General features: G+C 49.8%; 1 protein-coding gene across 1 annotated transcript; it reads right to left on the reverse strand.

Moving 5' to 3' along the window:
* Nucleotides 1-9,730: 9,730 nt before the first annotated feature.
* LOC143678677 (protein S100-A7-like) lies at nt 9,731-12,795 on the reverse strand. Its single transcript, XM_077155649.1, has 3 exons — nt 12,704-12,795; nt 10,950-11,107; nt 9,731-9,952 (listed from the first exon to the last, which is right to left on the reverse strand). Exons 2-3 carry the CDS (start codon nt 11,088-11,090, stop codon nt 9,788-9,790), a joined length of 306 nt encoding a protein of 101 aa, XP_077011764.1. The 5' UTR covers nt 11,091-11,107; nt 12,704-12,795; the 3' UTR covers nt 9,731-9,787.
* Nucleotides 12,796-23,551: the final 10,756 nt, after the last annotated feature.

A 23,551-nucleotide genomic window follows, 5' to 3' on the forward strand; every position in this document is an offset into this window, starting at 1 on the left:
CTTGTCTTCCTTTGTAAGGGTCAGGTTTTTCCCGGCCGCTCATCCTTCCCCGTGCTTCCCGCCACGGGCCTGCCAACACGCAGTCCTCTCAGTTATCGGGTCCCCAAGAAGAAACTTGGGGGGCTAGACTCATCCTTTTTTACCTTCTACATGCTTCTTTTTAATTATTATTTTTATTGCGTTATCTTCATATACATACAGTCCATCCGAAGTATTCAGCCAGTGGCTCACAGTATCACATAGTTGTGTATTCACCACCATATTCATTTCTAGGGCTTGTGCATCACTCCAGAAAAATGAAATAAAAACAAAAAAGAAAGAAAATGATACATCCCGTATCCCTTAACCCTCTGCCTCTCATTGACCACTAGTATTTCAGTCTACCAAAAATTTTTAAAAGCCTTACCCCACCTATTATTTATTGATCTTTATTTTTAGACACAAGGTTTTCACAATCACAGGGTCACATTGTAAATGCCATGTAGGCTACCGAATTTTTACAGTCGGTCCTGTTGCACGATCTGTATTCCTTCAGCCCCAAATGCCCACTCTTGCCCCTCTTTCTATCTCCTGATAATTTGCGTTTTTAAGTTTAACTCCCAGTGTTTGCTCATTAATGTTAGTTCACGCGGGGGAGGACATGCAGTATTTGTTCTTTTGTTTCTGGCTAATTTCACTCAGCACAGTGTCCTCAAGGTTCGCCCACATGTTCCGTGCGTCAGGACTTTATTGTCTGGCAGCTGCGTGGTATTCCGTCGCACGGACGTTCCACGGCTTGTTCAGCCCGCCGGTGTGTTGATGGACATTTGCGCCGTTTCCATCTCCTGTCAAGTAACGCTGCTTGATAAACATCAGTGTGCACATGTCCATTTGTGTCCTTGTGCTCAGGTCCTCTGAATAATACATGGATAACGGCATTGCTGGGTCATGTGGCAGTTCTGTGCTCAGCTTCCTGAGGCACCGCCAAAGTGCCGTCCGTCCAGGGCTGAGGTGCACCATTCGACATTCCCACGAAACAGGGGATAAGTGTGGGGTGATTGCCACATCGAGATGGTTATCAAAGCCAAGGGCTGCTGCTTCTCTGTGGTGTAGTCGGCTGTTGCCAAGAAGCTGCTGGTTCGTGCCCAGCCCAGAGGCTTTCAAAATACAAGGTGTGTATCAGGTCCCTTTTCTACCCCACAGCCGTTCTCGACCAACCTTGCCCTCCCTTGTCTCCTGCCTCTCCTACACGACGAGCCTGCAAAACTAGAGTCCGCTCAGTTATTAGCTAATCAAGAAGAAACCTGGGGCACTGGGGGCCTGGAATCACCTTTTTAACCTTCTACATGTTTTATTGACAAAGGAATCTCTACCCTATTTTGTATGTCCTGTTCTTTATTTGGTCCTTCTTATATGCTTTTATCCCCCCACATGCAACACATTTTAATAGGTTGTCAAATACTCAGTTACGGGACTTGCCTACATAGCATCTAAGTGATAAAAAAAAATCATTTTGTATCACATTAGAGGATCATATAGAATAAAAACAGAAATCACACTTGACAATAACTCCAGTAGTCCAAGAATACCCTCACTGATAAAAACTGGAAATACATTTCAATAAGAAACACTAGGACCTTAGACGTTTAAGCTGAGGCAACAGACTAGAGTACGGGCATTAAGTGCATTTACATTCCTCAGGTTCAATAAAGTTTGCATTTCTGCCAGTGGTAACTAATAACAGAATTTCGGGTGCAATGTCACACGCTTTCATAAATCTTCCAGTACAGTCCCAGAGGGAAGTGTCTTTGTGCACGCCATTGTCAGTTACATGCAGCTGCCTCATCCACCACACTGCAGGAGATTTCACTTCATCGTTGAACTGTTAATGTGTTCGGCCAAAATTTAACCCCAATGATAACAATGCTTAAAAACTAAAAAAACAATTCACAATATCTACCAAGAGGTTTAATTGCAGCTGTAGTATTTTTTCTTACTGGAGGCTTGCAAAATAAGTAATGAGAATTTGAACATTAACTCCATAATAGGAAGCTTTAAACATTCCCAAATTATTATTTTTAAAAATATTTTTATTGAGATATCTTCACACACGTTCAGTCCATCCAAGTGTTCAACCATCGGCTCACACTATCACCACTTAGCTGTGTATTCACCACCACAATCATTTTTAGGAGAAAGGCAATCCCAGTTGCCTTTTCAAAGCAGTAATATAGAATTGCTACCTCTAGATAACCAAACTGAAAAAATTCTAAAAGCAATGGACATGTCCTAGACTGTGGAAACAGCATTATAGGATGTAAAGGAAAGAATAATCTGAGCTACAAATAAATTGAGGTTGTCAAAGGCACTGAACAAGAAAAATAATAATTACACAGTGTTGTAAACCATTCTTAAAGCAGGCCAAGTTTTATTTGGTAAGGAAAGCCAAACTGCTAACGAAAATGATAGTAAAATGATACTTTAAAATAATGGACACAATTTCAGAAATACAATTCTTTCATTGCTTTACCTTTTTCCTTCATCCCGGGTCTTCTACAATAATATCCCAGACACTAAGAATAGGTGTGTTTTCACTTGCAAGAGACAATTAAATTGCAACTGAAATAGCTCTAGAAAGAAATTCCTTTTTCTTACATTATTTTATAACCTTGATATATACCCTTAGGTAGATGACAGGAAAAAGCATCATCTTGCAAAATCATAAAATGCTAAATTGTACTCAGTAAAAATTCAGAAAAAAATGCTACTCAGTAAATACAATCTAACAACAACTTGTAGCATCAAGAAGCGTAAGTATGATCTCCACTGACAAATTAAGCAAAGAATGAAGAATAGTAGATTGACAATGCCCCAAGCTCAAGTTAGAGATATTTAATATGCACATTTTCATAACTGCTTCTTAGAAAACTATTTAGATAAATAATCAGAGCAATGATCTTTCATTCATTTGTATTTGTGCAGTTCACATCTAGGATTGCTGTATCTTGGTGGATTGATCACTTTTATTAAAAAATTGCCCTCTCTATCTCTGGTGATTTTCTTTGCTTTCAAATCTACTTACCTGATACAGTTCATAGCCATTCCCCCTTTCCATTAATGTTTGCATATGTCCTTATCAATCTTACTAGACTTCTATTGCTGCCAGAGCAAATCAGCACAAACTTAGTGACTTGAAAAAATAAATGTATCATCTCACAGTTCTGCAGGTCAGAAGTCTGGCATGACTCTCACTGGGCTGGCGTCAGGTTATCAGCAGGGCTGCACTCGAGGCTCCTGGAGAACGTTGCCAGGTCCTTTCCAGGTCCCGCCAGCGGTTACTCACATTTCTCGTCTAAGGCCCCACTCTTCCGTCTGCAACATCAGCTGCACCTGTCTGACCCTTCTGCAGGCATCTCCCTCTATCCATAGTCACGAGGGGTCTCCTCTTCCCCGGAATCATGTGATTAGATTGGTCCTGCCCAGACTATCCGGTATAATCTCTGCATTTGAGATCCTTCACTTCAATCATTTCTGCAAAGTCCCTTCTGCCGGGTGAGGTAACAGGCTCATCAGTTCCAGGGGCGAGAACTTGAACATCTTTGGGGAATCGCTGTGTTGCCCTCTGCACCGTCCTGCTACTTTTACCCTGCGGATATCACTGCATTTGAAATGTCTTCCTTGTAGAAACCTACAACGGGGTCAAGTTTTTAAATTCACTCTGCCAATCTTGGTCTTTGAATTGGTGTATTCACATCATTTGTATTTGTTGAAGTTGTTAATGTTAGGGCTTAAGTCTACCATTTTATTTTAGTTTAGTTTATTTTCTTTTGTTTTCGTTTTCCTTTTTCTTTTTCTTGAAACAATTAATTCAGAATGTACGAACAGACATGGAAAACTTCATCAAAAACCAAATCAGTGAATTGAGGGAGGATAGGAAGAAGGCAAGGAATGAACAAAAAGAAGAAATGGAAAGTCTGAAAAAAGAAAGAACCTCAGTTGAAAGTTAGCTACCTTTCCTCTGAAGAACTATATGTTTTTAACTAAATAAATCCCCTTTTATTAAAAGCCAGTCCATTCTGGTGTGCTGCATTCTGGCAGCTTTGACAGACTTGAACACATGCCCTATTATTTATTTATATTTTTTTGTCTTTTTTTTTCTTAGTCATCTGCCCGTACACTGAATAAAGGGAGTGTTGTCACAAGGTTTCACAATCACATGATCACACCTTAGAAACTCTGTAGTTATTCTCACAAGGAGTGGAGACAACCGACTCAATAGGTTGAGCCCTCAATCTTGGGGCTTGCCCCTATGAAGCTTATTCCCGGAAAGGAGAAGCTAAACATACTGCAAATTATGCTGAAAAGTCACCCCCAGAGAGCCTCTGCTTTTTTTTAAGTTTGTTTTGTTTTGTTTTGTTTGTTTGCATGAGCAGGCATCGGGAATAGAACCCGGGTCTCCAGCATGGCAGGCGAGAGTTCTTACACTGAGCACTGTTGCCCCGGCCTTTAAAAATATTTTTATTGATAAATGTTCACACACAAGCATCCTATACATGGTGTACAATCAGTGGCTCACACTATCATCACATAGTTGTGTATTCATCACCATGATCATTTCTTAGAGCATTTGCTTCACTCCAGAAAAAGAAATAAAAGGAAAACCTCATACATACCATCCCCCTTACCCCTCCTTCTCACTGACCAGTAGTATTTTGATCAACCTAATTTATTTCAGCCTTTGACCCCCGTATTTTTTTTTATCTTTATCCATATTTTTTACTCATCTGCCAGTACCCTGCATAAAAGGAGCATCAGACACATGCTTTTTGCAGTCACACAGTCACATTGCAAATGCTATCTCTTCATGCAATCGTCTTCAAGAATCAAGGCTACTGGAACACAGCTCTACAGTTTCAGGTACTTCCCTCCAGCCTCTCCAATAATATCTGTATAATGCATAAGGATAGCCTCCAGGATAACCCCTCGACTCTGTTTGGAATCTCTCAGCCTCTGAAACTTAGTTCTGTCTCATTTCTCCCTTCCCCCTTTTGGTCCAGAAGCCTTTCTCAATCCCTTGATGCTTGGTTGTGGGTCATCTTGGGAGTTCTGTCCACATTGCCAGGGAGATTTACACCCCTGGGAGTCATGCCCCAGGTGTCGGGGACGGTAGTGAGTTCACCTCCCAAGTCGGCTTGAGAGAGAGACCATACCTCACCAACAAAAGTGGTTCTCTGGGGGTGACTTGTAGGCTTAATTTTAAGTAGGTTTAGCCTATCATTTGCAGAAAAAAGGTTCATAGGGGTGAACCCCAAGATCGAGGGCTGGGCATATTCAATTGGTTGTCCCCACTGTTGTGAGAATAACAGAAATTGTCCAAATGGGAACTTTGCAAATACGTCTGTGTTCGCTGCCCAAACTACTCTGGCGTTTATTGGGACATTACACTTACCTGGAAAAACAAGATCTCATGCCCTAGTCAAGATTTCATGTACGTATGGTGTTCAACTGAATTGACCAGTTAAATTGGAAATGGAAACTACAAATTTCACACCAAAAAAACATCTCTCACTGGAGCTGAGCGCCCAGTGGTCCTATTCCCTGGCCCCAGAGTGGCAGCCAGTCTCTCTGGAGCCCTCCTCACTCTGTCCCGTGCACACCCCATCCGTCCCCCATTCTTGTCTCTTCCCCTCAGGGCAGTCTCTCTGCCCTCTAGAGTGCATGCAGCCTGGCGGTTCTTTCCGCCTTCCCTGGGCCACCCTAACGGTAACCCTAACCCTTCGTGAGGAGCAGGAATAAACCCTCCGCATGCGACAGCCTCGCGCCCCGGTCCGTTCTACTTGGGTTCTCAGGAGCTGAAGGCACAGAGACTCCCCCGAGAGGAGGGGAGGTGCAGGCCAGTCTTCCCTTTGGAGCTGGGGTCCCCTGCTGGGTCTGCTCTCAGGAGTTCCCGGAAATTGCAGGTGGTTTTTGTGAAGCTCTCGCACTTGAATGAGTGGTAAGGATGCCCACAAAAACGCATCAATAGTACTTTGAGATATAATTTTCCATCAATATGGACATACATACCACACATATGCATTTTCGTATGGTCTTGTGCATGTAAATTTTATATCCTGTATAATGTGTTTCACAGTGTTTTTCTGTCCCCGAAGAGAATTGGCTTCATCACACCCTATGCTTTGAACTATTTTGTAACCCAGAGAAAGAAGTGTTCATGAGAGCCAGACACTTGTACAGCCTCGTGGTGTGTCCGAGCTCTGCGTGGCCTGCCCCCGCACCCCCCACCAGGCAGAGCTCCTGTGGGTCCCTGAGCGCCCCACGCCCTTCAGGGCTCCCTGTCCAGTCCACACCTGCAGCTCGGCTGCCTCTCGGAAGCCCTCCTGCTTCCCCCAGTGGCGTCCTCAGTCCTTCCCGGCTCCTCAGCGCACAACCCCTACTCTTCAACCCCTAGATTCCATCAAATGTAGGGTTTCCTTTTTTCTCTCACAAATAAATCGACACAGGCAATGACCAGGTGCTATTCCTCTCTGCACCCTCATAGGCCGTTGGTTTCTGATGCAGACACATGCCCAAACAAATAACGAGTGACAAGGCGAATTAATGCAAACAGAAGAACTAGCCCAAGAGGTGAGAGTGCTCGTGTGAGGTCCCAGGTCCCCCACTGGGCTCTGCGTGACCAGGGACACAACTGCCCCCTGGTCTCAGGGTCGGGAGCATCACGAGAGATGATGGCGATGAACCTGCCATTCAAACAGCAGGAGGGCGTGGGGCGTGGGCAGATTTAGAGCCGAGGTGGAGACTGGGGGCCCCAGAAACCTAGGAGGTGGCAGGTGTATTGAAAATAGCCCCGGACTGGGAACCAGGAAACCCGGGTCTCCTGACCAGCTGTTCTTCTGAATGATGAGGCGATGCGATTATCTCCAGGGGAGGAGAAAACTCCCGCATCTGGGGCCGCAAGAAGCCGGGCCACTGCTGAAGTGGGAGCGCGGCACTGCAGGAGGCAAAGGGCCGGGAAGCCCCAGAGCAGAGCAAGAATCTGCAGGTTGGGGCCCTGGGACTGTCCAGGGAAAGGGATGCCCGGGAGACACGGAGTAGAGCAAAAGGACATTCCCGCAGAATTGATTGTGGTCGCCAACTGCCAGCAGACGGAGAGGTCACGATGCTGACGCAGCCACAGTGGTGGCCTCCGCCCAGCAACTGGCCTGGTCGGGGGGGGGTCTCGGCCAGGGCCCCCGAGGTCCTCCAGTGGGAGGGCACGGGATGAAGAGGCTCACCTGGCCTCCGAGAGGACCCACTGAGGGCAGCGCGGGGGCGCCAGGGTCTCCCAGTGCAGTGAGGACAGAGCTTTTTCCAGGACGTGTAGTTTGGGCTTCAGTTTTTTTAAGTGGCTATTTCATGTTTGTGCTGCGCAGTTTCAACACGTCTGAATAAGTGCTCGGATCACGGACAGCTAGTTCTGCATTAAATCTGTGTATGACTGTGACACTGGTTCCTTTTGTTTGCCTATATCTGACAAAAAAAAAAGCTTTTAAAATGTGCCAAAGGTAGCTGGGGAAGAAGCAGACGTGAGTGACTATGAAGTTATATCGGACTCGAGCTGCTGATTGTGGGTCCATGCGGGTGGGGGGACAGTCAGGCGATATCGTGAGGGTGACTCGGAGAAGAAGCTGCTCTTCGTAACCTTGGAGCTCACAGTCTAGAAGAGAGCGGGTGAAAGAAGAAGGTGATAGAAAGGCTAGAGATGCAACTAAGACTGAGGAACAGTAAGGACGCAAGAGAAACAGAGGAAACATCCTTGCCCTCACGGCTGAATGCGATCACCACAGAGAACCTGGTATTAACCCTAGAATGGAAACAGGGTGATCCTGGGCAGACAAGCCAGAAGGCGTTTTGTGATGGAGAAAACAGAGCGGACAGGCTGGAACCAGAAAACGGCCTGGGATACGGAGTGATCACAGTTACTTGGAAATACACCTGGGGATTCAGAGAGAAAAGATGTGAAGCAGGTGGGCGAGCTCTGGCACAAAGTCACCCAGCAGGTGTCAGCACCTGGGAGGCAGAAGGCGGGGCTGACTCTGACCGGGTGCTGCACGACAGGCGTGGGTGGGGGACGGATGAAGGTGGAGTTGAGCTGTGGTGGTGGACAATGGAAAGCAGGCTGCTGACAGGAGGTGACACCAGCAGGAGCTGGGAGAAAGAGAGACAAAAAAGAGATCCAGTGAGCCGAGGTCCAGGTGCATTTGAAGGAGAGCTAAAATAGGAGCGAGGGAGAGAACAAGTAGAAAGGAAGACCCGGTGGTCAGAGGGCAGGACACCAGGGAAGGGCAGCCCAGGACTGACAAAACCTAGAGTGGAAATGGGCCACAATGGAGGGAGGAGCAGGTGACTAGGGAGGGAGGGAGTGAGTTTGTCCGTCAGTCGGTTCTTGAGGGTCATCCCCATGGACAGTATCTCGCGTATCTGTGCCCAGGTGGCAGGTTGGACCAAGGAACTGTAGGTCAAGCTGGAGGACGGGTGGACAAGGAGATTGGTGGGAGACCATGAGCGAGAGGGCAGCAGTGTTCAGGGCCAGACGGCATGAGCCCCAAGGAGGGAGTCCAGGGGACGTGGCCTGGGCGTGACCCTGGGGATGGAGGCAAATGCTGACCCCACCTTCCTCCTGACCCTTTCAGGCCTGAGTCCGGGGAGAGAGGAGAGCAGAGTCCACCCCACCCCAGGGGCAGTACAGACGCCACAAGGGGCCTGGTGCTCGCGGCAGGGCTCTGGAAGGCCGGCTCCGGGTCGTGTTGGTCTGTCCAGCCTCAGTGTCCAGCACAGTGCTTTCTGGAACGCAGCAGCCCTCAGTGGTCATCCGCGTCCCCTGCCCCCTCTGTCTGGCCCAACGCTGAGGTTGCTTTTCAGGCCTCCCGCTCAGAAAGGACCCCTCCATCCCCCGTGAGTGCAGGAGCTGGCTTCAGTCCACTGGTCCTCTCACGTGCTCGTGCAGGACTTGCCGATTTGATGACAGATCTTCAGATCTGGAACAGTCCCTCCAGCTTTCTCCGCAGTGCACATATCTCACGCCTCACGTGGGGAGAGCACGTTAGAGCAGGAGGAGTCTCTCTTTTGCGCTCTGGTCTCGCTCTTCCTTTCTCTCCGTCTCACACTCATTCACACACTCACACACACACCTGGGCACTCAGACACACCCACGGGCTTCAGGACCTGGGCTCCACGATGCGAGGCTAATTCTCAGGACCCTACTGCCTCGTCCCATGCGTGACCTCGGCCCACTGGCCACTGGCTCAAGGGGAAGGTTTCCACTTTTGTCCAGAGTCTCATGGTCTGATTGTCCCACGGCCCCGAGGCACGATGGAGTGAGGGGAGTGGGAGACAAAGTGGGGAGGGGGTGGTAGCATCTGCTCCTTCTTTGCCCTGCTCCACCCCCAACAGCCAGGGCAGTGATGGACAACTCGCTGTCCCCACTGGGCAGCAACCCCTCACATCCAAGCAGACAAGTGCCACTTGGGAGAAAAAGCCCTTGCAGGATCCCAGCTCACCACCTGTAAGGAAAGCCATCTACACCGTGCTGGTAGCAGCAGGGCTGGCCAGTGTGGGGACAGAGGTCAGCTGGCGTGAGAGGGTCATCAGATGCTCAGGACTCGGGGAGGCCTCTCTGGAGAAAATGTGGATGGTTTACAAAACCGAGAGCCCGTGCTTGTCCGTGTGTCCACACAGACCACCCAACGCGAAGGAAGCAGCAGCACCCGTGTTGGTGGGAGGAGATATTTATTGTTTCTGGGGGTCTCCGGAGGCCTGTGGGTGGGGATCACTGGTCATCTACGGAGCAGGGCGGCGCCCCGTGGCTCTGGTTGTGGTAGTCTGTGGCCACTTCCCCCAGCGCGCAGAGGAACTCGGAAAAGTCGATCTTCTCATCCTTATCCTTGTCCTTTCTCTCAAAGACGTTGTCCAGGTAATCTACCCCCTTTTTTTCCTGTGGGAGAAAGACGCACACGTAGGAAACATGCCACCTCCACCTCGCCCTGCGCTGGGGGGCACGAACGCGCCGAGGAGGATGGGGGAAGAGCCTGGAGTGGAACCCAGGGGTGGTGGGCAGGGGGCCCTCCACGGGCTGATCGGAGTGAGCAGTCACTGGGCCAACCCCGCTGGCTCATTGCCTACGGTCCTTCCCATTTCAATTCTTTCACATCGAAACCTATCAGTTCTGTTCCATCGAGGCAAGACTCGGTTTTCCGGTCCGTGGCCTGAAACTCTGCGCTATTAGTTCCTCCTAACGGGCAAACGGGCTGGGGATTCTCAATGTGCTTTGTCCACGTGAAGGGCTGCGGCTGTGTTTCTAGGGTTTATGACACTCGCTGTGTTTCCCCCACTTCGGGAAATATGGAGAGGGACTTCAGGGGCTAACTCTTGGCCCTAGTGCAACCAAACACATGGAAGGACTCTCCATGGCTGGTGCAGGGGAGACGCGGAGGTGGGGAGTAGGAAAGGGTCAATGGTCCTCAATGCAGCACTTCATTTCCTAACAGATGGGCCACTCCTTCTCAACTCTGAAAGCATTTTCAAATGAATCATCTCATTTCAACACCACGACCCCAGGAATGAAGTTCTCCTATCACTTTGTGCAGATGAGAAAACTGAGGGTCAGAGAGCACGGGTGACTGGCCCGGGTCACACTGCAGGGGAGAGGCCGTGGTGGGCAGGGGCCCAGGAATTCCGCTCCCAGGCCTGGTGCCGTGGATGGCACCATCTGCCCCCACATGGGGCTGGCTCTGTCCGGGCCCAGGGCAGCGGTGAGGGGGGTGGAGAGCGAATCAGGCACACACGACCGGCCGGTCCCAGGGAGCACACCCACCTCCCCACAGGTCCCCACATGTGTCAAGTCCGTGGACTCTGTCCACTCTGTCCACCCTCCAATCCCCACACAGCCACAGCCTCTCCCCGCCCTGGGCAAGGCAAACCCAAGCACTCACACAGGCTTTGAGGAAATTGGGGAAATTCTTCTTCATCATCTTCAAAAAGTTTTCCTTGTTTATCTTATCATCCTCTCCGGTGTATGTGTGAAACAGGTCGACCAGCTCCAGGAAGCTTTTCTCAAGTGCACTGGTGCTCATCTTTGGTTTCAAAGAGTCTGCAGGGAAGGAAGACAACAGCACGTGTTTTCTTTTTATTTCCCCATGATGAGGGTCTGCAGACAAGAACTTAATGGGAATGAGGGAGGTTGGGAAAGGTTTGAGCGATGCGGTTGAGGAGAAAGCCAAGGCTGGGCTAAGAAATAACAGAAGAAACTTGTGTTATCCTAAGTGCTGATGTGGGCTGGTCTCCAGAGGTGAAGCGGGAACCAGGTGCTGAGCCCTGGACCCATTCCTGTCAGGCTTTAGAAGAGGAAATGGAGCAGAGGCTGTTCAAGCTGTAGTGAGCGAAAGGAGGGGTTGAGCTGTGTTGGGTGGAGACAAGTCTCCTGGCTCTCTGGACTGGGGAGAGAAACATCCAATCCAGAGGCAAGACGTCCCTACCAACAATAGCTCTTGCTCTGTCCCACTCACCCCACGCCACCCAAGAAATCATCTAAGATGTCCAATCTAGGAATTCAGGTCTGGAATCCTGGGTACAGATCTGGTTTTCTGGGGATCTGGCCTCTGATCGTGCTGGGTTGCTCGAGAAGACCGCAAGGTCCAGCCACATCCCTTGTGATTCAGGTCTCCCCCTGACTGGGGAGAAAGCCTCACTCAAGCATCTGCTGTCAGAGAGGGCCTTCGCTGTGAGTGTGAGCACCTCTGCACGTGAGCTGGAAAGCCTGGCCACCTTCAGCTCACAAGAGACGCCTTCCTGGAAGTAGGAAGAGGAGATTTAAGCCCACAGTTCACTTCCGGGCTTAAAATGAACAAAAATGATGGCCTGGGTCTCTAAAATGATGGTGAGGGAGAGTGGCGGGGGGTTTAGGTTTATGCACCAAGAAGATTATCTGCCTCTAGTTCCTTCAGTAAAGAGCACCAAGTGGTGCCCCATTTTCAATCAATAGGGAGAGCTGCCAGGAGACAAGTTCTTCTAACAAGAGAGGTTGGAATGCTCTGGACCCGTAGCCCAGGCCGTGCACAATGGCGCACCGTGTCCTCGCCTGAGCCCTTGGGGTGCCCTCTTGTATCCCCTGCGGGCAGCTACTAGGAAACCACCCTCCTCACAAAGGCGAGGCAGCGCCGTGCTGGAGGCCCGGCGAGGGGAGGGGGTGGCCTTGCAGCACCTGCGGTACCTGTGTCCAAGGCCGCAGTCCAAGCCCAGTGCCCGGGCCCATGGGCTATCTCGGCGTCCTAAGGCAGATGTGACTCGGCCCGACCTTCCCGCCCGGGCTGATTCTGATCTCTCTGGGCCCCAACTACTTCCCAGAAGTCCTTTTTGACACCTCTGCCAGGCAGACCACTGCAATCAGGGAGTTAGAGAGCCAGAGGCTAGAGGAGTGGAAGACACTTCACCTAAGAGTTCTCGGACAGGCACCTCATGCAGACCCCAAAGGACGTGCGAGATCACCTCCCGAGACCCTCCCTGAGACCGGTGGCCAGAGCGGGAGGACGTGGGTGTTGGTGGGACCAGCACAACGTCCCATCTCCTCAGTGGCGGATCCCCGCGTCCTGACCCCTAGGCCGGGTAGGACTCCCACCCCTGCAGGCCGACAGCAGGCTGGGCACTGGGAGATGTCCCAGGGAGGGCAGAGAGACAGGCAGAGACTTACCAGGGCCTGAGGAAGTGCCACAGAGAATGTCGGTGAGCAGAGAGCAGGCCCTCTTATAAGTCCCTCCCAGAGGCTGGGCTCCCTGGGCAGTGCTCAGCTGCTCCCTAAATGGTGCCCCAGTGTGGGTGGGGGCCACACCCAGGAGGCTGTGCTCAGCCGTCCTGCCCTGTGCGTGGGCCTCGTGCCTGAGGCCACCTCACAGAACTTGTGCCTGGACCACGCTTCTTGGCCAGCCAGGGGAATGAGGTCCTCAGACACAGAATGACAGACAGAATCCCAAGAATGACGGAATCCATGGATCAGGGACTGAAGGAACTTCTGTGTATTCACTCTTTTAGTCACTCTGCACAACGGTATTGATGGCTAGTGATAACCACCTCCATTGATCCAGCCTGTAAATCGGCAGGCAGCGCAGTTGCCTTATATGCATTACCTCCTAGAATGCTCATGAGAGGCCCGTAAGTTCTCCTGGGTTCCTAATGACCGTGAGCTAGCTAGGGGGCCTCCCTCCCTTCTCCGTTTGAGGCAATCAGTGCTCAGGTTGGTTCATGACCGAGGGTTACTCAGACAGCATATTGCCAAGTCAGGATTCAAACCCAGGTCAGTTTAACTCCAAAATCTGTTCTTTATCCTATTTCTCTCCAGGTAAGCTTCTGGTCGGGGAGTCTCCAGGCTGGACGGGGGCTGTCAGTGTGCCTGCCCTGCAGGAGCTCAGCTCAGCCTTCTCCAGGGCCTCTGTCCAGGGAGCTGGGTGGGCCCCAGGGACACTGTCCGGTCACGCCTGTGGGGTGGGCCTGGGGGCTGTGGTGTGAGTGGTGGTGGCGGCCGTAGCAGCAGCTCCCCCGAGTCTGGATCCAGCTAAGGGAGTGCGCCCTGGAAACAGGGGTCCTGGAGGAGCTCTGCCTCCACCCCCAGCCCAGCCTAAGGGCTCTAAGCCCTGGAGGCCCTTTGTCAGTGTTGAAAATGAATGTGTTTTTTCAGTGTCTTCTGCACTGGACACTGACACTCGTGGGTGTGACCACCGCGTCCTGGGCTCACGAGTGAACCTGAGATGTGACATCGGGCAGCTTGGCCCCGGCTCTGGGATGTGTCTCCTCCTGCGCAGGCGGCGGAAACAGGGCGTCGTGGAGGTTTCAGCTCCTTCACCGTGTCTATGCAAACCGTCCTTCAGAGCCTGTATGTGCCCGCGCCTCTCCTGTGCCCCAGGCCGTTGGGCGAGGGCAGGAAGCAGGCGCCGGGCTGCTGGAGGGACAGTCCCGGGACCTCTCTCAGGGCGGCGGGGATGACTCACTGAGGCAACGCTTTCCTGCTACCCCGTCCCGAGGGGCCCCGGGAGAAGCCCCAGGAGCTCCAGACCATGGAGACGGTTCTGGGACTGCTCTGACTCCCCCTAGGAGAGGCTTCTCCTGGACCCCCGTCTCCCCATCCGCTCCTGCCCCCGCCCCGGCTCTGCCCGCAACTCGTGTGCACACTTCTCACCCAGGAATTCCTCACGGCCTCCTGGGAAACACGTCCACGCCGTCAGATCCCCCAGCCCTGCACCCACAGCCCGGCCACTCACAGCCCGGCCCCCCAGCCCGGCCACCCCAGCCTGGCCCCCCACAGCCCGGCCCCCCCCCAGCCAAGCCCCCCCAGCCTGGCCCCCCACAGCCCGGCCACCCCAGCCTGGCCCCCCACAGCCCAGCCACCCCAGCCCTGCCACACACAGCCCGGCCCCCCTCAGCCTGGCCACCCACAGCCCAGCCCCCCCAGCCCAGCCACCCCAGCCCGGCCACTCACAGCCCGGCCCCCCAGCCCGGCCACCCCAGCCTGGCCCCCCACAGCCCGGCCACCCCCAGCCCAGCCCCCCCAGCCCAGCCCCCCCAGCCCAGCCCCCCCCAGCCCGCCACACACAGCCCGGCCCCCTCAGCCTGGCCACACACAGCCCGGCCACCCCAGCCCGGCCACCCCAGCCTGGCCACACACAGCCCGGCCCCCTCAGCCTGGCCACACACAGCCCAGCCTGGCCCCCTCAGCCTGGCCACACACAGCCCGGTCACCCCAGCCTGCCACACACAGCCCGGCCACCCCAGCCCGCCACACACAGCCAGGCCCCCTCAGCCTGGCCACACACAGCCCAGCCACCCCAGCCCGGCCCCCTCAGCCTGGCCCCCCCCAACCCGGCCCCCCCAGCCTGGCCCCCCCCAGCGCGGCCCCTCCCTGTGCCCAGGTTTCTTTTCATCAGGTTGGAATCCAGTCCCAGTGGTTTTGAAACCCTCAGTTAAGCAAGCACAGAGGTGAGGTGGGGAAGAAATGGGTGACTGGGGACAAAAGGGAAAGAGAATGAATTTACAGTGAGCCACATTTTGAATGTTGTATCATATCCAGGTGTGGTCCAAAGATGACCTCGCTGTATTGTAATTTTCTGGAGTTCATTTTTTTATTTTTTTCTACATGGGCAGGCACCGGGAATCGAACCCAGGTCCTCTGGCATCGCAGGCAAGTGTCCTTGTCTGCTGAGCCACCATGGCCCACCCTGGATTTCATTTTGAGTCCCAGGCACAGAAGAACTCAGAGACGACCACCTGCCGTTTTCAACTACGGTCAACTTCGCTGTGTGAAAGGTCCCTCTTCGTTCTTTCACTTTTTAAAACTTCCCCCCACTCTGAACTCCCATTCTCTTTCTCACCACAGACATACGTTTAACATGCATCTTTTTGCCTGTATTTTTATTAAATTTGCGTGGTTGTGAGTAGATTTTAAAGTATATAAATGCCAATGTGTTTCATATCTCACTCCAGCTCCTGTGTTCTCGGTCCAGTCGTGATTTACTTGCTGCGTCCGCGTCACCAGTTTTGCCCGCACCCCAGCCCTGTCCGTCCCGAGTTCAGGACAGACGCCTTCTGGCCTCGAGACCCCAGTGCTGGCTCCCCCCGCCCCGCCGGGCGCCACCCTCGGCTCATCTCCTGACACCGCAGAGTTTCTCAGGCCCCTTCTGCGGGGGGGCCAGGCCCCGGCACATCCTCCGTCCCGCCCCTCGTGGAAGGATGACAACAGCGCTGTGTCCACGGAGGTCGAGGCTGATGCCACAAAGCCTCCCGCTTTCCTAACGGCTGCCCCGGGAGGTGGAGGGCAGCTACTGCCATCTGCAAATGCAGAAGCGTTACCCCTACGTGGGAGACAGATCACAAAGAAATGAGAGGGAGGCGAGAGGCAGCTAAAGAGCTCACGTTCCCTCCTGGTTCCCATCACTGGCGCTGGTCCGTGATGCTCATATCACCTCCCTACGTGACCAGGGGCACCCAGGCCTCTGTTCCTAGAAAGCCACGGTCAGCTCAGTAATACCTGCCTTATTTGTGCTTTCCTCCTTCCCTGCCTTACCTCTAATCCCCCCTCACGTATCCTTGGAGCTGCACGTAAGCACCCCACAAATAACACTAGAGAAAGCTCTGTCTCGGCCTCGGTGCTAAGAGAATTGGTTCCGGGAGTGGCTCTAGAACGTAGAGGCTCAATTGGATTTGGAGTTGATTTCCCACCTGTCTTAAGGCCATAGAAACAGTATCGAGGTGATAATTTCGGCTGCACGTTGTGGCAACTCTATTACTGCTATTTGAGCTTAGGTGCAGGTAGAAGGAAAAGCTTGAGGAAACCAAGCGGCTGCTCCATTTGATTACTGAAGGGGCAATGAATTTACGGGGATAAAAGCATGGGGTGGCTTCCGTTTACATCCTAGGAAGCTTCGATAAAAGAAAAAAATAGCTCAAGAAAGCTAATTTTCAACCTAAAGCATGCATCAAAAGCCAGAGGACCTCGAGGACAGCATTTAAGGGGAGACTTTCATCTCCCACAACTGCCGGGCAGGCCGTGCCGAAACTCACGACAGGACCTGATCACAAAGGTTGCCAGGCTGTAAAGGACTCGCTGCGTAGAGCTGACTTCTCTGCCACATTGCTCTGAAGCCTGGGACGGGGTCATTTGGGTGATGATCCTGGGAACCCTGGGGTCCCAAGTGAACCCTCCTTCAAAGCAGGAGAACAGCCTTCCCTTGCCATCCCCTGTGCAATGACTCACCTGAAGCAGGTGCCTCCCAGCACGCTCGTTCCCCCTAACATCTCCCCACACTTTATCGCTACAGGCCAGCAACCAGAGGCCTGTCTGGACATGTTCTGAAGTACGAGCCCTGCTCTGGGGTAAAACAATCCACGTGCAGTAAATTTCAGAGCAAAACTAACATGAGCCAGAACAAAGAGGTGGAACCTGTGAGGGAGTGGACTGAGAGCCGGACTAAGGCAGCAGAGCTTAAAAAGTTGAATAGAGGGCTTCACTGGTATGGAGGAATTGCTCAAACTCGGGATCCAATATCTAGGTCAGAACACCTGGAGTTGGCCCACACGTTTACTGGAATGGCTCCCTGAGGTTTGGTTACAACACAATGGTGACTTCCAGAAACAAGAGGCGGGTTTCAGAACTTCCTTGGCACAATGTTAAAGCATGACTAGGAAGGTCCAGTAAGAATGGGTTTACCGAGCACGTACTGGGCACCCATGCCCTGACCACATTGTTTAGGCGGTTCTGAGGACACTCCCTCCACATGGCAGCAAGAAGGACACTGGAGAGGAGGGACAGCGTCCTTTAGGAGTGTGTTGGGAGCTGTCCACGCAGGGCTGGGTCTGACCCTGGGGATACTGCCTTGGCCTTGGCCTTCCTGAGAGCGAATGATGATGGACTCCTAGCCCGGCAGAGGCCAGGGGGAAGCCTTAACCATCAAGGTGGACATAGTAAGTCAAGTGCAGCAAGACAGAAGTGGCCTTCGGGATCCAGAACCCACAAGGTCTGTGGTGCTCGCGCTGTCTGTGGAGGGACCCACCCAGAGGTGGCAAGCGGGAAACTGACGTCAGGACCACATTGAACAATCGTGGTCTGTCACGTGGACGCCTGGTCAGATTGTTTTAACAGACCCAGAGCCCATTGATTAAAGGTGAGACAGGCCTCTTAGAAGGAGGATCCTCCGACGCCATTGCAAGTGTGTACAGCAGACATTCCTCCAATACTACCCCAAAGAGACTGTGGTCATTCGCCATAGTGACTGTGCACAGACAAAAAAGGAATATCAGTCTTTCAGAAAGATGAATGTAAGGTAACACTGGTCTGAAGGGGCCCCAAACACTCTTCTAATCTTGTTAGCATGAGGTTTCCGGATGCCCCAGGTGGTACATGGAATCTTGAGTCTTCTCACACTCGGCCCACTGCATCCATGGACCCACCCTTTGGTTGGCATGTCAGTTTCCACATGTGTGATTGGGATGAATATACGTATCAGCTGGCAGAAGATTCACACTGATGCCCTGATCTGAGGGGTAAGACCAGTTACTCTAGGGAAGACAAGTAGAAGCTCTGAGACTCGCTCCACCTGCCAAGATGGTGAATGAGGAGCTGCAGTTGAGGGATTCCCTCAGCAATGTCCGAGCCGAGTGGTGCAGCAGACACAGAAGCACGGAGGTTTGCCCATGTTGGCTGAGGATGCTCTGTGGAGCTTCTGGAAATCCCCAACTGGAGGTCTCGGTACAGAGCCTGGCTATCTGGCCCACTTCTTTAACCTGATATCTATAAGAGATCTACAACAAAGAGCTACCCTCCTGAGATCCTCCGATGCTGAGAGCTGCTCTCCACTTGACAATTCTCTCCTGGCATCCTGACTGGGCCCTACGAGAGACGGAGCACTGGACCTTGAGACCCTGAGTGACCGAGCCACCAGAGCTGCTCACCATGAGCTGGGCATTGGATTCAGCCAGTCCTAAGGCAGACCGGAGTAGCAGCAATCCACCACACCTCTGTGATGACAGATTCCAGATTGGGATCCAGCAGGACCAGAAAGCACAAGTACCTTAGAGGAACAGGTAGCTCAGGTCTCTGTTCACCCATCTGTGTTGCACTGACACTCCTCCCTTAGCTCACACCTGTCCCCTCATGGAGGACTTCCTGGTGACCCGCTGATGGGAAAGGGAGGGACACAGGCCCAGTTCCTGGAAGGACTGGCAGAATGTCCTGGCCCTGGCCTGAAGTCAGCTGTTGCTGCATTGTAGTCCTCCGTGGGAGTGTCCCTGAAGCACAGACGTGAAGCTAGATCTTCTCAAAATGAGTACGGCATTTTGCAGTTTAGTTCCTCTGATGGAGAAGTGGCCTGAAGACACAGTGGGGAATGGCTTGGCTGGTCAGTCAGGGGCCTGGAAGGACAAGACTGGACGATCAGGGCCAAGGAGGTCTGAAGAGGCAGCAGGTGGACCTATCAGATGGGCACAGAGTGGGTGGCCTTTTGTATCTCAAATCAATGCCTACCGAGACTCTCAACAGCCAAGAAGTCAGAATGACCTTCCTGTGGTTGGAACCAGCTTCTCTCGTGAACTGCCCCGTGCTTGGCCTTCCTAAATTGAGTGACCATGTTGGCAGGAATGAGGGCTGAGCAGTATCCCTACAGCATCAACTACTTCTCCCCAAAGCTCAGCTGCTGGACAATTACATGTTGATTTCTCTATTGACCATAGATACAAAATCTCTACCCAAAATATTGGCAATCTGAGCCCATTTATATGGAAAAGATAATACATGATTTCCAAGGGGAGTTTATTCCAGGAATTCATGTTAAAGTAATGTACAAAAAATATCATATGATCAGCTCAATAGATGGAGAAATACATTTGAAAAAATTAAACGTCCCATCCTTAAACAAAAACATTAGCAAAGTAGAAACAAAGACACTTCTTTAACCTGATATCTATAAGAGATCTACAACAAAGAGCTACCCTCCTGAGATCCAGCATGCCTCAAGGATGCTTGCTATTACCACTTCCATTCCATTTTTTCCTGAGAGGAAGGGTGGCTTAAAGTGAAATAAGGTCAGAAAATCAAAGTGTAATAATTGGAAAGGAAGAAATAAAGCTGGCATCACATGATCTAATTTTTACATAGAAATCTAAAAGAATCTACAAACTCTCAGAATTCATAACCCAACATGTCTCGGGTGGGTTGAACTTGGCTTCCGTCAGACCCAGGCCCCTGTGATCTGAAGGAGCTGATCAAAGATTGCGACCAGCAATCGGCTGTGTCACCCTGGATCTTGGGGAAGTGGATTTTTATGTCCCTTTCTGGCACCAGAAAACTACAGCAGAAGCCAGACCCACTGCTGCTTGTCAGCAACCACCCGACAAAGAGCTGGCGAAGGCCAAGGATTTAAAAGGCGCAGGCCCATTTTCACGGAGCGGGCTATAAGGGATGAATTTGGAAATGAGCTCATATGTTGATACCCGGTATAGAGTCCATAATCATCTTGCTTGTGTACCATTTTCCACTAGACAGACATTACTTAGGTTTTCAGATGAGATGAAGAGCTTGAGAGCTTTCGGCCTTTGTGAAGACTCCACAAGGCACAGTAAAACAATGTTTATTTGCATTAAGTGTAAATCAAATAAAAATGTGCTGATGAAGCCAATGTCTTGAAGAGCAGTTACAGGCAGATCTTCAGTGTTAAGCCATGATGCTAAAATAAAAGAGTAGTTTCAATACTACATTTTAAGTGAAATATGTTCCCTTTAAAAGTGACCCTGAAAGCAGCATTTTTCAAATAACAGAAATTTCATGAAAATCATCAAATGAATTTCTGAATTTGATTCACTTTTGCAATAGCAATTGAGAAAATGTAAAAATATACAATCACTTATTTATCTAAAATGAATTCAAAGAATTAAACTAATGAGAAAACATTAGTGTCCTACATGTACTAGTGATAAATCAAATAAATGAGCCAGACTGCAAATATTACTCCACAGTTGTGAGGAAAATGCTAATAAGTTTGTGATTATTACAGCCGTCACAATGGAAAAACTCCTGCTTTTTTTTTTTTATCATCAGAAAACCATGAATCTGAACTTATTCAAAAGTGAAGCAAGTGCCTGAGGTCTGTCCACTGCCCTTGAACAGCATTCTCTCTCGTCTGTGCTATGACAGCATCTGCTCTGAAGGTGAGGCCAAGAGGCTGCAAGGACTGCAGTGAGCACAGAACGCAGGGCCCACTTCCCGCTTCTCTGACAGCCTCACCCTTCCCGTGGCTGTTGACGGCTTGGGTTATATAACTCACATACGTATGAGCTAGTTATATAACTATGAGTTATATAACTCATATTTTGGTTCGAGGCGGATTTTAAACCTGTGCCTCCTTGTTGGATTTAACTTTACGAGTCTCAACGTGATGAGATGGACTTCCCCCTGGGAAGCTGGCCAAGCCTTGTCACAAGGGTCCGAGAACATTTTAAGGACTCAATATATGTTTGAAGACACAGAAATCTGAAAGTAAATGAGATAAAAAATGTTTATCCAAAAAGTGGATTTTAATTGTAATTGGGAAAACATGTTGGAATATTTCAGTTAAATGAATGATGAATTACAGATTTAAATGTATAATAAGAGCATGTTATTTACTGACTAAAAAAAGAAAAAACAAAAGGAAATCCAGATGAAAAGCATGGAATATTTAACAAAAGCAATAAAGAAGAGAGAAGAAATCAGTATAAGTTATTGTTACACTAAGAATCTTATAAGAATATCAACACTTTCAGATTATACCAAAAGGAGTAATTCAATAAGAAAAAGAGATGAATTTCTGAAGCTCTTGGACCACACAGGAAGCCACTGTAACAAGATGTTTTAGTTTGCTAACACAGCTGGTATGCAATATACCAGAAATGGATTTTATAAAGGGGATTTATTGAGTTACAAGTTTACCGTTCTAAGACCATAAAAATATCCAAACTAAGGCATTTGACTCCAAAGAAATGCCGCTATTACAGGGAGAGCACATGGCTGCTGGTCCTTGTTCCCAGTTCCGTTGCTTCCAGATTCTGATGCCAGTGGCTTCCTCTTTAAGTGTTTCTGGGTTTCACTGAGCTGCTCTAGGGCAAAACTCTGGATTCCATCTCTTAGCTGAGCTCTGGGGCTGGAGATTTCATCTCTTCAAGTCTCTGTGTCCTGGTTTCATATGGCTTCTCTAAGCCTATCTGTCAGCACTCCAAGAATCCCCAAATTCCTGTGTCTGAGCTTTCTCTGAAATGTTTCCCCTTTTATAGAACTCCAGTGAACTAATCAAAACCTATCTCAGATGGGCAGGGTCACATCTCCATCTCATCAAAAGGTCATACCCCATGGAGTGTCACGCTCCACGGAAACAACCTAATCCGGAGGTCCCACCCTACGATATTGGAACATGGCTTGTCTGGGCGATGTGACTGTTTCAAACCAGCACATTCCACCCTCTGGTCCCCCGAAAGACGTGGTCTTTCCATACACAAAATTCATTCATTCCATCGCATTATTACAAAACTCTTAAGCCATGTCGGTAACGATACAAATAGAATACTAAGTCAGAAACAGTACAGAATCTAATTAAAGTCAGTTACAGACACGGTATGTTCTAAGGCAAAAATTCTTCTCTAGCTGTGGACCTATGAAGCGCAGATCGAATTGTCTGGTTCCAATACATAAAGACGGGATAGTGATAGGGTAAGCTTTCCCATTGCCATAGGGAGAAACTGAAAGGAGAACGGGGGTCACTGGACCCAAACAGTTCTAAAAACCTGCAGCACAAACTCCATTAGATTTCAAAGTCTGAGAGTCATTTACGGTCCTTGGTGCTTGGTAAAGTGGGAGTTACCATTTCTGTGTAAGGCTTCATTGGAAACAACTTTAGCACCCATATTTCTACTAACAGTCTGTCCAAAGCAATTCAGGCCTTTACTATCAAGCATACTGCAATTCCTCTACAACCTTACCCGTATCCATTTATAAAGCCATTCAGTAATTGCATCTCACAGAACCCCACTTCTCTGGTACCAAAATCTGTTTCGGTTTGCTAAAGGCTGCCAGCATGCAATATACCAGAAATGGATGGGCTTTTATAAAGGGGATCTGTTAAGTTACAAATTTACAGTTCTTTGGCCACAAAAATGTTCAGAGCAAGGCATCCAGAGAAAGATACCTTGACTCCCAAGAAAGGCTGCTGTTTGTCACATGAGAAGGCCCATGGCTGGTCCTTGCATCCAGTTCCGTTGCTTCCAGCTTCTGATTTCAGTGGCTTCTTCTTTAAGCATCTGTGGGTCTCACTTAGCTGTAGATCAATTTGGGTAGAATTGCATCTTAACTGTATTTAATCTTCTTATCTATAAACGGAGAATGGATTTCCACCTATTTATATCTTTGATTTATTTGGCAATGTTCTGCAGTTTTCTGTGTACAAGCCTTTACATCATTTACATCCCTAGTTAAGTTCATTCCTAGATACTTGATTCCTTTAGTTGCTATTTTGAATGGATTTTTTCTTAATTTCTCCTCAGTTAGGCCACTGCTTGAGTATAGAAACATAACCTATTTTTGCACATTAATTTTATATCCCTCCATGTTGCTGAATTTGTTTACTAGCTTAAGTAACTTTGTTGTAGATTTCTCAGGATTTTCCGAGTATAGTATCATATCATTTGCAAATAATGAAAGTTTTACTTCTTCCTTTCCAATTTGAATGCCATTTATTTCCTTTTCCTGCCTGATTGCTCTAGCTAGAAATTCTAGTACAATACTGAATAATAGTCGTGAGAAAGGGCATTCTCGTCTCATTTCTGAACTTAGGGTGAAAGCTTTTGGTCTTTCTCCATTGAGTAAGATGCCGGCTATGGGTTTTTCATATATGCCTTTCATCATGTAGAGGAAGTTACCCTTGATTCCTACATTTTGAAATATTTTTATCAGAAAAGGATGTTGAATGCTTTTTCAGCATCAATCAAGTGTTCATGTGATTTTTCCCTTTCAATTTTTTAATGTGCTGATTTA

Source organism: Tamandua tetradactyla, chromosome 4 (genome assembly GCF_023851605.1).
Source record: "Tamandua tetradactyla isolate mTamTet1 chromosome 4, mTamTet1.pri, whole genome shotgun sequence".
NCBI lineage: Eukaryota > Metazoa > Chordata > Mammalia > Pilosa > Myrmecophagidae > Tamandua > Tamandua tetradactyla.